This window comes from Pecten maximus, chromosome 10 (genome assembly GCF_902652985.1).
Source record: "Pecten maximus chromosome 10, xPecMax1.1, whole genome shotgun sequence".
Taxonomy (NCBI): domain Eukaryota; kingdom Metazoa; phylum Mollusca; class Bivalvia; order Pectinida; family Pectinidae; genus Pecten; species Pecten maximus.
The window spans coordinates 27,361,907-27,378,756 of record NC_047024.1 but is presented as its reverse complement, the minus strand read 5'-3'; the positions used below and the strand labels follow the sequence as shown (position 1 = coordinate 27,378,756).

The window sequence follows — 16,850 nt, the reverse complement described above, 5'->3', positions numbered from 1 at the left end:
CATTTCTCTCCGCTAGGCTGCGCTCATGAATACGTATTTTCGAAGCAAAGCCTAGCGGAGAGAAGAAAAACTACGGCAGGTAGTCCAGTCTAGGATTTAGCTTAAAAATGATAAATGCAATGTTATATTATATTATATTTCACTCCGACCATAAATAATAAACCTATCTAATTGAAATGTGATCCCTCTCGCAGTGTGTTCTCTCAACTTGTTTACTCAAATAAAAAAATGTAAATGTTATGATATACAAGCACCGGGCACACAGTGTCATCTAAAACAACGTCACCAACGGAAAATAACAACGTCCATGCCATGGCCACGTGTGCGCGAGACGTCATAGCTAGGTAGCCACCTGGCGGAGTCAATGTGTACCATGCAGTCGGATTAAACTTGTTTAATTTCAAAACACCACTGTAAGGTTCAGCAGAATATATACTGCAATATTTAGATTGTAAAATGTTATGCTAACATTTACGTGTATAGAGGTTTCCCAACTGACAACATTTGGGTTTTTCTTTTATCGAATATCCACAAAAATACCTTTTATCTCATAATTTGACGGAACGAAGAATGTAGGATTTTGATTCTCAAAAGGTGTAACTTCTGTTCGCTGTTCAATAATATGTCCTTGCATGAAATACTGCTAAAAACTATTCCAAACGTTTTTTGTTTGTTTTTTTTATTATTCAAGAACACCGTGCTTAATAAATGGAATAAATTGTCGGGGGGAATTGTAATTTCTCGATTGTCGACGGCTAGGGAACGATTTAATTTCCGGAATCACACGATTGTGTCGCAATTACAATTGTAATTTTCGTTGTTCTACTCTCAGAGACTTGGCACAAATTCTGAACCCACGGTTTATATACCTATAACTGTAATATATATGGATAATGGATCGGGAATTTTGTCAAGTCTCAAACTTTAGCTTACTATTATTACCGTAATTCAACGACACGTATAACTTATGAATTCTATAAACTCATTAAAAGATTATGTAAAATAAACACAATAGAATTATAGAATCTTTTATTACAAAATTACCAAGGTAAAGTTTTCTGAAATCCCCGATCGATTCTTGTGACTTTTTTTTAGATCATGTTTATTTGTACACAAAGTCACGATGTATACAGATCAGGACTCACACAACTAAATAATTTACTATATGTTATTATTAGTGACCCCATCCTTTCATTCACTCGTTTGAAGTTCAAATGATGTGAAATATATCAAATTAAAGTTTGAAGTTTTTTCTATCGGAATGGCATATAAGAGCACACTGGTACTCGAAAGACAGTAACCCCGACATTTACAGTACACTGGGGATGGGGAACCCCCACCTGGAGAATTCCCGCCTTTTACACCTCGAATCCTACGTCATTCTATTTTCAGTAGGAGTGTATATTTTTGATTTTCCAAATCTCAAGACCCTAGTCGTTGTGTTATTTACTCAGGAAAACAGCTACAAACCTAAGAAACACATTTTCCTCGGGGACTTGGTTCAGTAAAACACCGCGGGAAAATTTCCGACAATCCGGATTTCAGTATATTTCCACCAGATGTTGCGATTGTCAAGTAATGACCAGAAATACTCAACAGACCATAATTTGTTCTAACACGATATATAAAGTCAAGAGTTCGTTATACAAAGTAAAATCAAAGTTAATATTATGTTTCAAGTCGTCAAAAACCGACATGGTAGGTAGCTACATATATATAGGTAAATTATTCCATGGCTTTCTTTGTTCCGGTAAAACACTATACAGTTTCGTCAACAAAAGTGCTTAGACAAAAATAAAAACAAAACAAACAAGTGAATTATTTACAGTTGTATGTAGGTAACCTAGAAATACACGTCCTGTTGTGCCCATGCATGTTATACTGAAAATATTGAATGGAGCACGGACTTAAAGTGTGTGAATAAAAAACAGCTGTCAATATTTAGGCTATCTTCCATCAGCGTTTTTTTTGTTTACCCAGATCTGGGGTGATTATGATAACATTGACACACAGTCTTTGTCGACAGCTATGGGAAGGGGATATCAAAGACGTGTACCTGGCGGGCAATGAATGAAGTTTACAAATTTTACACAATATTTCGTATACGGGTCAGACTGCCATACATTGGACACCAATACTCTTCCCATAAATCAGGCGTCTGTCAAAAAGGGGTCACAGGATTTCCGTTGGCCCTTCTTCACGTATCGCGAAATTAACGTACTTTAACCAAGAGGACAACACAAGACATAGGACTGGTTCTACACATCTCACTTAGCTTTATATGCAAATGTCTATTAACAGATGCATTTTGTACATATACGAGCACGTGACAGTGAAAATAGGGACTATATCAGTATTCATATTGAGTGATGTCTATTGATGTTTACAAACGCTAGTCTGTAAATAAACCATAACTAGTTAATTGAAATAATATTATAATAAAATTAAAATAATGTTATGCAATAAAAAACATGTTATCAAGCAATTAAAAATGCTATCAATCAAGTAAGAAAGTTGATATGACTGTCATTGTATTACTAGTAAGAGGAAGCGAAATGCGAAATGCGCCAATTGTTCGGTTTTAATTGATTAGCGTTAATTGTTCGGTTTTAATTGATAAGCGTTAATTGTTTGGTTTTAATTGATTAGCGTTAATTGTTCGGTATAATTGATTAGCGTTAATTGTTCGGTTTTAATTGATTAGCGCTAATTGTTTGGTTTTAATTGATTAGCGCTTATTGTTTGGTTTTAATTGATTACCGCTAATTGTTTGGTTTTAAGTTTACTAGCGCTAATTGCTTTTGACGTTATCTTTCATTGTTTGTGTTTTGTCATACGCGAATATAATATACATTTTAGAAAATAAAAATATATAATTATATGAATTTTATTTTAATTGCTTTATAACATTATTTCATTTGCTTAATGACATTATTTTGATTGTTTGATAACATTATTTTAAATGTTTGATAATATTAATTCAATTACTAGTACTTGATAACATTTTTTTCCCCACTTCAAAACATTGTTAAATGCATCATTTGATCAAATATTACTCGCAGAAATTGGCACAAATCCCCAACCCACAGTCCATATTATATATGATTATCACCTCATGATATAAAACACGCATGGACAGAGGGTTATAAATATCTGTAATATTATGTGTTGGCAATCGTCCTTTCAAGGTGAGGATGTCATTCGATGTATTGTCTAGAATCAACGTATGTTTAAGTTAGAGAGAAAGATTTCTTGACTTAGAATTCATATATTTCCTCTGATCTTCTCATCACTCTCAAAATTGTCATCCTTGATGTCCAAGGCCGGGGTTACAGTCTCGATGGCTGCCCTTGGAAACGCATTTCCTTATAGGGCTCAATTTGACTAATAGCACCGTTATTTACGAAATCAGGATATGCAGTTGACCAATGGTTAATGAAACTATGTTCCAATTCGATATATTATATTGATGATTGATAGCAACACAGACTTATCAAATATATAATAAGTTGTGTAACAAATGTAATGGGTCGTGTCACGCATGTAATAGGTTGTGTCACACATGTAATGGGTCGTGTCACACATGTAATGGGTCGTGTCACACATGTAATGGGTCGTGTCACACATGTAATGGGTCGTGTCATACATGTAATGGATCGTGTCACACATGTAATGGGTCGTGTCACACATGTAACGGGTCGTGTCACACATGTAATGGGTCGTGTTACACATGTAATGGGTCGTGTCACACATGTAACGGTTCGTGTCTCACATGTAATGGGTTGTGTCTCACATGTAATGGGTCGTGTCACACATGTAATGGGTCGTGTCACAAATGAAATGGGTCGTGTCACACATGTAATGGGTCATGTCACACATGTAATGGGTATTGTCACACATGTAATGGGTCGTGTCACACATGAAATGGGTCATGTCACACATGTAATGGATCGTGTCACACATGTAATGGGTCGTGTCACACATGTAATGGGTCGTGTCACACATGTAATGGGTCGTGTCACCTGAAATGGGTCATGTCACACATGTAATGGGTCGTGTCACACATGTAATGGGTCATGTCACACATGTAATGGGTCGTGTCACACATGTAACGGTTCGTGTCACACATGTAATGGGTCATGTCACACATGTAATGGGTCGTGTTACACAAGTAATGGGTCGTGTTACACATGTAACGGGTGGTGTCACACATGTAACGGTTCGTGTCACACATGAAATGGGTCATGTCACACATGTAATGGATCGTGTCACACATGTAATGGGTCGTGTCATACATGTGATGGGTCGTGTCACACATGTAATGGGTGGTGTCACACATGTAATGGGTGGTGTCACACATGTAATGGGTCGTGTTACACATGTAATGGGTCGTGTCACACATGTAATGGGTCATGTCACACATGTAATGGGTCATGTCACACATGTAATGGGTCGTGTCACATATGCAATGGGTCATGTCACACATGTAATGGGTCGTGTCACACATGTAATGGGTCGTGTCACACATGTAATGGGTCATGTCACACATGTAATGGGTCATGTCACACATGCAATGGGTCATGTCACACATGTAATGGGTCGTGTCACATATGCAATGGGTCATGTCACACATGCAATGGGTCGTGTCACACATGCAATGGGTCATGTCACACATGTAATGGGTGGTGTCACACATATAACGGTTCGTGTCACACATGTAATGGGTGGTGTCACACATGTAATGGGTCGTGTTACACATGTAATGGGTGGTGTCACACATGTAAAGGGTCATGTCACACATGTAATGGGTCGTGTTACACATGTAATGGGTCGTGTTACACATGTAATGGGTCGTGTCACCTGAAATGGGTCATGTCACACATGTAATGGGTCATGTCACACATGTAAAGGGTCATGTCACACATGTAATGGGTCGTGTCACACATGTAAAGGGTCATGTTACACATGTAATGGGTCGTGTCACCTGAAATGGGTCATGTCACACATGTAATGGGTCGTGTCACACATGTAATGGGTCATGTCACACATGTAATGGGTCGTGTCACACATGTAATGGGTCGTGTTACACATGTAATGGGTCGTGTCACACATGTAATGGGTCATGTCACACATGTAATGGGTCGTGTCACACATGTAATGGATCATGTCACACATGTTATGGGTATTGTTACACATGTAATGGGTTGTGTCACAAATGAAATGGGTCATGTCACACATGAAATGGGTCATGTCACACATGTAATGGGTTGTGTCACATGAAATTCGGTCGTGTCACACATGTAATGGGTATTGTCACACATGTAACGGTTCGTGTCACACATGTAATGGGTCGTGTCACACATGTAATGGATCATGTCACACATGTTATGGGTATTGTTACACATGTAATGGGTCGGGTCACAAATGAAATGGGTCATGTCACACATGTAATGGGTCGTGTCACACGTGTAATGGGTCGTGTTACACAAGTAATGGGTCGTGTTACACATGTAACGGGTGGTGTCACACATGTAACGGTTCGTGTCACACATGAAATGGGTCATGTCACACATGTAATGGATCGTGTCACACATGTAATGGGTCGTGTCATACATGTGATGGGTCGTGTCACACATGTAATGGGTGGTGTCACACATGTAATGGGTGGTGTCACACATGTAATGGGTCGTGTCACACATGTAATGGGTCATGTCACACATGTAATGGGTCATGTCACACATGTAATGGGTCGTGTCACATATGCAATGGGTCATGTCACACATGTAATGGGTCGTGTCACACATGTAATGGGTCGTGTCACACATGTAATGGGTCATGTCACACATGTAATGGGTCATGTCACACATGCAATGGGTCATGTCACACATGTAATGGGTCGTGTCACATATGCAATGGGTCATGTCACACATGCAATGGGTCGTGTCACACATGCAATGGGTCATGTCACATATGTAATGGGTGGTGTCACACATATAACGGTTCGTGTCACACATGTAATGGGTGGTGTCACACATGTAATGGGTCGTGTTACACATGTAATGGGTGGTGTCACACATGTAAAGGGTCATGTCACACATGTAATGGGTCGTGTCACACATGTAATGGGTCGTGTTACACATGTAATGGGTCGTGTCACCTGAAATGGGTCATGTCACACATGTAATGGGTCGTGTCACACATGTAATGGGTCATGTCACACATGTAATGGGTCGTGTCACACATGTAATGGGTCATGTCACACATGTAAAGGGTCATGTCACACATGTAATCGGTCGTGTCACACATGTAAAGGGTCATGTTACACATGTAATGGGTCGTGTCACCTGAAATGGGTCATGTCACACATGTAATGGGTCGTGTCACACATGTAATGGGTCATGTCACACATGTAATGGGTCGTGTCACACATGTAATGGGTCGTGTTACACATGTAATGGGTCGTGTCACACATGTAATGGGTCATGTCACACATGTAATGGGTCGTGTCACACATGTAATGGATCATGTCACACATGTTATGGGTATTGTTACACATGTAATGGGTTGTGTCACAAATGAAATGGGTCATGTCACACATGAAATGGGTCATGTCACACATGTAATGGGTTGTGTCACATGAAATTCGGTCGTGCCACACATGTAATGGGTATTGTCACACATGTAACGGTTCGTGTCACACATGTAATGGGTCGTGTCACACATGTAATGGATCATGTCACACATGTTATGGGTATTGTTACACATGTAATGGGTCGGGTCACAAATGAAATGGGTCATGTCACACATGTAATGGGTCGTGTCACACGTGTAATGGGTCGTGTCACACATGTAATGGATCGTGTCACACATGATTGGTCGTGTCACCCATGTAATAATTTGTGTTACACTTGTTATGAATTGTGTCACACAAGTAAATGCTACAAACTCTACAGAAACCATAAATCATTGCATGAATCTAAAAATTGATTTTTGACATCGTCTTTTTATTTTTAAATCTTTCTATTTTCATATTTCTGATTGCTATGAATTGATTGGACATATAAAACAAAATGTAAAAATACACACAAAAGTTAATTTAAAATTAATACAATTAAACATGTTGATTCAAATCACTGTCGAGGACATTTAAATTAACTTAGCTGAAATCTCAAAATTTTACACCATTATTGAAACACAAATTAGGTACAGGTACATGTATAAACATTTAAAAAAATCAAATTGGATACATCTTCAATTAACAAAAATAACAATAATTCGTTTCTCACTCAAATGTTCCAGTTCACCAACATTCTCTCACTACCATCTTCGCAGTTGTACTGCAAAATTTATGATCTAGAAATATTAAAGACAGCCATACACTACTCCTATAACATAAAAGGTCGCTGGTCGGCCCTTTTTCTATCGGATATGATGGCGCCTGTCTCTTGCATCTCGTCATGTAAAACTTCTAACATTGTTGAAGTAAGCCATACACATGAGAGCTGATACAGTGACTGCAGAATCAAGTTACAATAAACTCTATAATTTTATAAGTTTATTGGTTCTTATTCCAAAATACAATTTACGCGGATTCATACAGTTTGCAAACAAAATTTGTTTCATACCCCGATGAAACTAAAAAATAATTGACATCAACGCTTATAATTAATTTTTGAAAATGATTTTCTAATTTAAAACATGTTTTATGTACAATTTTACTGGTTTTAAATGGGATTCTTTTTCTCAAATCAATACGCAACGTCAATTGTCGTATTGTGACGTCACATTTTTCGTGCCATTCTCGGAATTTCTTTCATAGAAGAATGAAAATAATTTTTCGACCAATCACATTTGAGTATTTACCATGAAAACAAAAAAAAATCAATTTTTGTAATATAAATTTAAAAATGAAAAAAAAAAATGAAAAAAAAAAAATTGAATGAAATAAAATTAAAAAAAAATACAAATGAAAAAAAACAACAACAAAAAACAAAAAAAACAACAATGCTCATGTGTTTGTGTATGTTTCCTGAAAATGATAATTTTTTTTATTTTTATAATATTTATATTTCTATTTCTGTTCTGTAAAATCTTTCATATCATCAGGAGGAATGGGCCTCACAAGCATGAATCATCATTTGTACTGTATAGACATAGAAAGTGAGAAACCATGAAAATACACAATTATATAAGTATATTTCTGAAACATCCTCTTAATTACTGAAACATTCAATCCTTACAATTCCATATCGAAGTCCAGCATCCATTTTAATTCATTTATACAAGCAGTCATTCCTCACTTCATTACAGTTAACATTTACACATAACCATATGTAGTAAGATTATTTGTTATTTCTGTTGATAAACAACCAACTGTACAGGCACGGTGGGGAATCACGTGATCTGAAGATGGTGAATATCACAAACTTAAAACTGCAGCTAACAGTTAAGAAAGCATAAAATGAGACACTGAAAATACTCATTACATAGGCTTTTCATAGTTACGAGCATATGTCATACTATAATCTAGACAAATCCATACCTCATGTGTGCTAGAACAGTCCGTAGTCTTTCGTAACATTCTGACGAATGTAAAGTTTTAAATGGAATTTGTCAGTTTACAGATTGTGGAGAATCGCCCCGATTTGAAACTTTGGTCAGAATGTTACTGAAATCTTCGGACTGTTCCAGCACACATGAGGTATGGATTTGTCTAAATTATAGTGAAGCATATGCTCGCTACAATGAAAAGCCTATGTAATGAGTATTTTGCTTTCTGCACTGGTGGCCGCCATTTTGAGTTTGTATCTTAAGGCCATGTGATTCCCCACTGTGTCAGATGTTTTATCCAACCTTATTACATTTTTACTTGGTAAAAACAAAATTCATGTGATGGGAGGGCCAGTCAGTAAAGTTACAAATGCATTTAAACTATAAAGCCCAATTCAACACTAAAAATGGTAAATTAGCTATACGGCATATAGACCAGGACATGGCCAGTGAAAATAATGTGATTATAATAACAGACACAGGTTTAAAAGATAAACAATGGAAAGATAATTCAATGTATCCATATATTTTTATCTCCCAATTTAGCAAATAAATAAATAAAAAACATCAACAGAGTATACATAGTGAACAAAGCCATGAATAGAATATTTGACATCATTTGTCATTATGAAATCAAACTTTTATAAAACTGATCAAAAGTAAAAAAAAAATCCACTTGTTTGTAAATACTAAGTAGGTATAAAAGTATACCAACAATTTATACTGTTTATATAATTGGTCCCCATAGATACTATACATGTATAAAACTTTTATATTGTGATACTTAGAAAAGTCAAAATGATAGAATTTCCTTAAAACCTTGGGACTAACAATAACAGGCATGAGCAATGAGAATATCCCCAATATTGGTTAACTTGTGAATGATCATTGGTTAACTTGTGAATGATCATTGGTTAACCTGTGAATGATCATTGGTTAACTTGTGAATGATCATTGGTTAACCTGTGAATGATCATTGGTTAACTTGTGAATGATCATTGGTTAACCTGTGAATGATAATTGGTTAACTTGTAAATGATCATTGGTTAACTTGTGAATGATCATTGGTTAACTTGTGAATGATCATTGGTTAACCTGTGAATGATCATTGGTTAACCTGTGAATGACCATTGGTTAACTTGTGAATGATCATTGGTTAACTTGTGAATGATCATTGGTTAACTTGTGAATGATCATTGGTTAACTTCTGAATTATCATTGGTTAACTTGTGAATGATCATTGGTTAACTTCTGAATGATCATTGGTTAACTTGTGAATTATCATTGGTTAACTTGTGAATTATCATTGGTTAACTTCTGAATTTTCATTGGTTAACTTCTGAATTATCATTGGTTAACTTCTGAATTATCGGTATAACCCATTATTATCATCATTCAACCTATTTCCTCCACTTTTACATGTGAATAGGATTGGACATTAGACTAGGCCTGTGTAAGTCTATAAATCAACAATATATGCAAACAAATACAGCTTTCCTTTATTTAACAATTCTAAATGAATAACACATAATAAATGAATTCAGTCTGAGACTGCAAATTGTTAAAGCGAAGACCCAGTTTTTATCAACATCAATTGAGCTCCTATTTCTCCAATACAATTTAAGAAGTAAATTTCAAATACCATGTAGTTCATTTGTTTTTCTTTATAATAATCAAGTAAATATCACCAATCTTGAAATATCTGATTAGTTTTGATAATTAATACATTTATAAAAATCAACAGATATATTGGAAATTAAGAATTCATGATCACTTCCCTTTCAAATTGTAGGTTTATCTCATCTTTGTAAAAATTCTTTGATGAATTTTATAAAAAAAAACCAAAAACAACTTTTTCTCTGATGTAATACTTCAACAAAACAACACATTTATTTGAGATGTAAATTCCTATCATCAACCTATCGAGATTGCTGAAATTTTAGAAAATCTTTATGCTTTTAAAAAACTGAATAAAGCATAAGACCAATTTGTGGGCAAGGGCTTATTTGGGGATAAATGCAGTATTTAATCAATTGAGAAAGTGAGAAAGTGATAGAACAAACTTAAAATCCTCAGCTGTTCAGGATCTGAAAAAGATCCTGCATAAGATATTTGCATTATTTTGTAAGAACCAAGGGAAGTAACTCTTCATGTTGACCACATGTAGAAATAAATCCTCTGCCAGGTTGGTAGGTACTGAATGAGTGGCCCTGTGAAAATAAAAATATAAATGTTCTTATGAGTGTAGTTATGGCATTTTTAATGTTAAAAGCATGTTCATTTATGCAAACAAAATCTTTTAGTGTAACATTTCAGGCATAATTTTTCACAGGCCTGCAAATGTTGATAAATGACTTGAGAGTCAAATTAAAACTGCTCAAAGGGAAATAACTCAGATATGGACAAGTAAAATCTGTGTATGGTACGTAATACGGTTACTTACGCAAGATGATCCCAACCAGTGGAACATTTTCTGCCAGCATGTTCAGAGTGAAGAGGATTTTCATTCTGTAACAAAAACCATCATTATAATAGTCATCGATAATGAATGATGATTAGTATACTAAAATTTTGTTTACATATTGAGTATATGTCATGGAACCGTGATCTAATTATAGAGTACAGTAATATGTCTACTTACTTTGAGTACTGATCGTAGAACTGTGATCTTATTATAGAGTACAGTAATATGTCTACTTACTTTGAGTACTGATCGTAGAACGGTGATCTTATTATAGAGTACAGTAATATGTCTACTTACTTTGAGTACTGATCGTAGAACGTGACCTAATTATAGAGTACAGTAATATGTCTACTTACTTTGAGTACTGGTCGTAGAACGTGACCTAATTATAGAATACAGTAATATGTCTACTTACTTTGAGTACTGATCGTAGAACGGTGATCTGAGAAGGTAGAACATCAACATAATTGTGCGTTTCTTCACCTCCGACTTCTCGTGTGGGTTCAGATTCTCTGTATCGCCCATCATACACAGACTACAACGAAAAAATAAAACTGTTCACAAACTGTGCCTTTCTTTTCCTCCTCTTCTTCCCATTCTGTCAAACTATGTTTGGATAATGGGAAGCAAGTCCCTAACAAAGGGAAAGGGAGGTAGACCCTAACGAAGGGAGGTAACTCTAATTTATAAAATGGGTCTAGGTACATCCACTGTGAAGCTCCCATTCGAAACAGACTTATAAAGACATCAAACGAGAAAAGTTCTTTATTAAATCAGCGATTTATGTATATCCCAAATCAAGTTTGATATGTAAATGCAGGAAACAACAGGCCCAAAGGGCCTGTATCGCTCTTCTGTTTTTCAATGCTGAAATGAATAAGGTCTTCCGGTCAATCAGAGAGGGTCATTGTGACCTTGGGCTCTATCAATGGAACCTTCCGGCCTCTAATATCTTTATTATGTGCCTTTGGTTTAATCAAAGGAAGTTGTTCAAAGGTAAAATTTGACACCTGAGGACAACCAGTGGACGCTGCACCCCTGCATATGTTCATTTGCCCTTCAAAGGCGAGCTAGAAATAATTAATTAACAACTCATAGTTCAAACTGAAAATTAATAAAAATAGGGCTAAATCAGGACAAAACATATATAATGGTCCCATAACATGTAACTTCAGCTTCTCTATATACCAACCTTCCATATTAACCTGGAGTTACCTACCTTGAGATATCTATGCCCCCCGAAATGAGCCAAGGTTTCCAAGACTTCACTCCAAACAAGTACATTGTCAATACTAGTGCAGTTAAGGATCCCAGAATGAACAGATATTAACTGGATCAACACTGGCGAACTCATAAGTGAAATAATTCCTTTTAACTGCCCAAAGAAATAAAAGCTGCATTCCCTTGTAGTGTCTAAAGCAATATGTCCCCATAGTTCCCTTGTTATGTCCAGAGCAAGGCATCTAAAGCAATATATATTTCCTCATCTTCCCATTTTAGTGTCTAAAGCAATATATCACCATGAATGCCTTGAAGTGTCCCAAAGCAAAGTGTCCTCATAAATCCCTTGTTGTGTCTGAAGCAAAGTGTTCAAAGCATTATATCTTTTTTACCCACTGTAGTTTCTAAAGCAATGTGTTTAAACTTAAAGCAATATTTCCTCATCTTCTCATTGTATGCCTAAAGCAATGTGTCCCCATAAACTTTGTTGTGCCAAGAGCCATATGTCCTCATTTTCCCATTGTAGTGTCTAAAGTAGTATGTCCCCATAGCAGCCATCATATGTCATTCTCCCTTTAAGGGTCCAGTGGAAGGATACAGTGTGCGAGAGGGCGTGTGATGTAGAGAGTCTCCGCCCACATCCGCTGAGATGACAACATGGTGGGAGTGTACATTGCAAGTCTGTTGTTATGGTTGTCATCCTGCAGGCCTCCGTGTTCTTTTGGAACCTTCCATGATCGGAAATTCATAGGTGGCGCTGCAAATCATAAACACAGATCAGAAATTCTACAGTTTAAATTGAATAATAATTTGCAATTTTGTACATATATGGTTCTGCAAGTTAAAACAATACCCATAGAAGTGTATTACTTGGAAATACCAATCCTGTTACCTTTTCATTAAGTTGATGGAAAATGATTATTGGAATTAGATACACTCTTAAATAAGTTTAAGCCTAAAACTAGAATGTCCTTTTCATTACACAGAAAGTGATTTCTTATTCTTATTAACACTTCATAACCCTGACCAATGATTTTCATAATGGAATCTCAAGTAAATGCCAGGGAAAGTGTACATGAAATATTAGTTTGATTGTCGAAAGGAAGCTAAAATGACGGAGCAGAAATTATTCCAGGCAGATGAGGAGATGATAAACAATGGAGAAGGCTATGTAAATACCCCGAAAATCATTAATTGATTCGAAAAAAAAAAATTGTCAGTCTGAACTAATCAATTTTTAAATTGCAAATGTCAAACAGTTGAAAATATATCTATGAAACTCATTTCTCTAATTCAATGCTAACAGAATGCTTTGCATTTTTTGTATCTGTCTCATGGTCAAAATACCTGTAAAGAAGGCAAGTTCAAACGGTACTTTATTTACCCGCGGACAATTTTCTCATCAGCCGTCCAGATCGCTTCAAGCTATATGTTGATCCATTGATGGTCTCTGACTCTGTTTCTAGGTTCTCCTCAAATTCATTCAGTTCCTGTTACAAAAAACATCAAATTACATCCACATAACATGAGGACATATTACAGTGTTCGAAAGTATATATGAAAATTCCTTAGACAATTGGTCTACAGAAAATTGAAATCCCATGGCCGAAGTCAAATACATATTGTTGAAATAGCATAACTGTGTCACGCAAACGCTTGCATCATCAAGTTCATACTCACTCAAATGTTTGAAGCCAATAACATGCTGTTCTCAGTGAAAACACCTCAATTGTAAGTTCTGATTTCATAAGATCCTTTGTCAGAAAATATTGGAATGTTGTTTACATGAATTGTAATGTATGTCAGGACTCGAAACTTTACATAGCCAATCGGGCCAACATTTACAAATTTTACATAGACCGACCAGGTTCTCTATAGCCACGGGCCATCGGACCACCTTTACTTTCGAACACTGATATTATTGAAAGCAGTTTCTGACATACAATTATTGTCTTGTCCAGATTCTTAAATTTGATTCTAGAGTGAAGATATGAGAATGCAATTACCAGGGTTTTAGGCCCCTTACCTTTGCTGTGCTGGTTTTGAACTGGGTCTGTATGAGGGCGTCACGGTCCAGCGCTTGTAGAGGAGGAGAAGGCTGGATACCAGCTTTGTTTACCCATAACATCATCAGTCTCAGAACAGCCCTAGAAATGAAAGTGAATAATATCTTCATTAAGGCAGGGACAGACAATTATGCATCAAGACATAAAATGAAAATAAAAGCAATAAACAATATATATTGTACAAATTATAGCCGCGTGACATTAATAAAGATATTCGAGACGTATCTACTGTAGATATGTACAGTGTATGCCAGCTGCAGGATCAGGAACTCAAAGTAGAAAGCTGCAGTTTCTATAAAAGCCCTTATTTATATATTTAGATTATTTTCTTTGTTCGTCGTTAAACTATTTGTTAACTCATAATTTAAGACAATGGTTTGTTACTTTGTTATCTGAAGAGCAACAATGAGGACCCAGCGCCCAGATTCATCCCAGTATTTGGCAGCAGACATCTCCAGGAAAACCTCAGCATATTGAAGAACTGTCAAAAACTTCTGGATTCTTTCTTGCGACAATGACTGAAAACAGATGCATCATTGGTATATATACTAGACACATTTTTACGTATTATGTTTTTGGTGTTTTTTTTATGTAAAACATAATACTTTGTTTTTACTTGTTGTTGTGTTCAAGCTGTGGGTATGAAAGAAAATCTCTTGAGGCATTTCTGCAGGGAGTTCCAACACAGGGGCTTGGCACAAATTCCCACTAACAGAATCTATATATATAATACCTGTATTATGGCTTTAGGGTAGTGAGTTTGTGTCTAGTCCCTGTGGTTCTAACATAGGTTTTATAGTCATGGAGTGATAGATGCAATCTTTTCCTAATATCAGACATCTATTTTACAACAATACACATATCATGTATCAGATTTTCATGTGTTAACGCCAACAGAACATTGACTAGTCTATATAGCTGGTGCAAGCAATAGGCAGAGGTGGTAAACCAGTTCTACCTAAATAGTTACCATAAAGTTACTAATATGTGCTTCCAACAATATGTGTTACAAAATGGGTCTATGGAAATATGGCTCAGGCAATGGGATTTCAATTTTCTGTAGACGAATTGCCTATGGAAATTTCATATTTACTTTCATACACTGATAGTACATAACTATTATTAAGTTTTGTTGGGTTTTTTTTAATGAAAGAAATACTTTGAAAACACATGTACAACATCTTTGACATTTACCACTTTTGGAATAAGCTTGGCAGAGTTCTTCAAGATCTGGTCATTGATGAAAACCAGGAGATTGGACGAAAGGTAAACCAACTCTGACAAGACTTGTGAATCATCAATCCGACCTGTGGTATAAAATGGAGGACATCAGATAAATAAATGCTTTGTTTGTTCATGTTCATAACACAAGTTAAGCATTATGATATACATGTAGATGATTATTCCCAGCATCCTGAAAGGCACTTACAGTGTAACAGTTCTGTACTAGCTTTGATATTATACTGTATTTATCCAATAATTACCTTCAATATAGCCATGATGATAAAGTATGGAGCAATCTGCTCTATAATTATAAGGTCATAATTAATGTAAACAGATTGTAAAATTATCAATGATTAATATGTTTGTAATATTGATATTTCAGTCTGCATCATCAATCTCATAGTATTGTTTGTGTTGATTACACAGTCTGAATATTTCTATACTTTTCACTCTTGCTTTGCACTTGTGAAAGATCAATATTCTGTCATACTAGTGAAAAACTGTTATACCATTCAAACCATTAAATCTCCTCTAAATACTACATTTGTATTACTAATAGAAATGCAGGAACTTTTTCCTTAAAAGTGCAATCATTAATGTGAAAAAAATCTTGCATCGTCCTAACGAATTTTAATTGATCTCTTTTCGTATTATCAATATATAAAATATCCGATGGTAAAAAAAAAAACAAAAAAAAACAACATTTTGGGCATCATGGATCTCCGAACACTCAACGACCAACTTCGATGTTTACACGACCCTTGATCTCAGTGATCTTAAAATAAAACGAACCTGTTATTGAAAGCGTCTATGAATAACATATAAAGTATAAGTAAACGTGTATATGCGAAAACTCGAAAGGAAAATGTCATGACATACATATATAACATAATCATGTACACATACAAAAATTGTACTTCACTGAAAACGTAATACAAAACGAAAGTTGAAATGGCTGCATGGCAAGAGAAACCAGGTGACAATGGATAACGCATACGGTGAGCTCGTAGAAAACTACATAATCATGGCATCACTCACCTGCAATAATGTAAGATAAAACGCGGGACGTTGTTTCAATCTGACTGACAGTCTCAGGATTGTCGCCTATAATCTGTTGATATCTTTTCCAACCTCTTTCCACGACGTGCGCCATTTTGTCCACTTATCGGAAGTTCTCTAATTTTGTCTTATGAATGTCACCGAAAAGAACAGAAAATACCCGAAAGAAAGAGGAACGTAGTAGTTTCAGGATAATATGTATTTGAAGGTGATTTTTGTTTTCATATAGTTATTAGAATAAGGGACATCAGAAGCTGTATTCATCA

The 16,850-nt window shown here is 35.7% G+C and overlaps 1 protein-coding gene across 1 annotated transcript; it reads right to left on the bottom strand.

Annotated features, from left to right (window-relative positions):
• Positions 1 to 8,011: 8,011 nt before the first annotated feature.
• Positions 8,012 to 16,690, bottom strand: LOC117336264 (peroxisomal membrane protein PEX16-like). Its single transcript, XM_033896743.1, has 10 exons — positions 16,564 to 16,690; positions 15,496 to 15,608; positions 14,686 to 14,819; positions 14,262 to 14,382; positions 13,620 to 13,725; positions 12,834 to 12,992; positions 12,234 to 12,306; positions 11,430 to 11,549; positions 10,994 to 11,058; positions 8,012 to 10,760 (listed from the first exon to the last, which is right to left on the bottom strand). Exons 1-10 carry the CDS (start codon positions 16,676 to 16,678, stop codon positions 10,699 to 10,701), a joined length of 1,068 nt encoding a protein of 355 aa, XP_033752634.1. The 5' UTR covers positions 16,679 to 16,690; the 3' UTR covers positions 8,012 to 10,698.
• Positions 16,691 to 16,850: the final 160 nt, after the last annotated feature.

Excerpts from the sequence above, each read along its gene's own strand:
- LOC117336264 (XM_033896743.1), bottom strand. The coding sequence starts at position 16,678 with ATGGCGCACGTCGTGGAAAGAGGTTGGAAAAGATATCAACAGATTATA. Across the intron at positions 14,383-14,685 it reads GTTGCTCTTCAGATAACAAA|GGCTGTTCTGAGACTGATGA; the intron begins GTAACAAACCAT and ends TTTCATTTCTAG. Across the intron at positions 12,307-12,833 it reads CACACGCCCTCTCGCACACT|TATTGACAATGTACTTGTTT; the intron begins GTATCCTTCCAC and ends TAACTGCACTAG.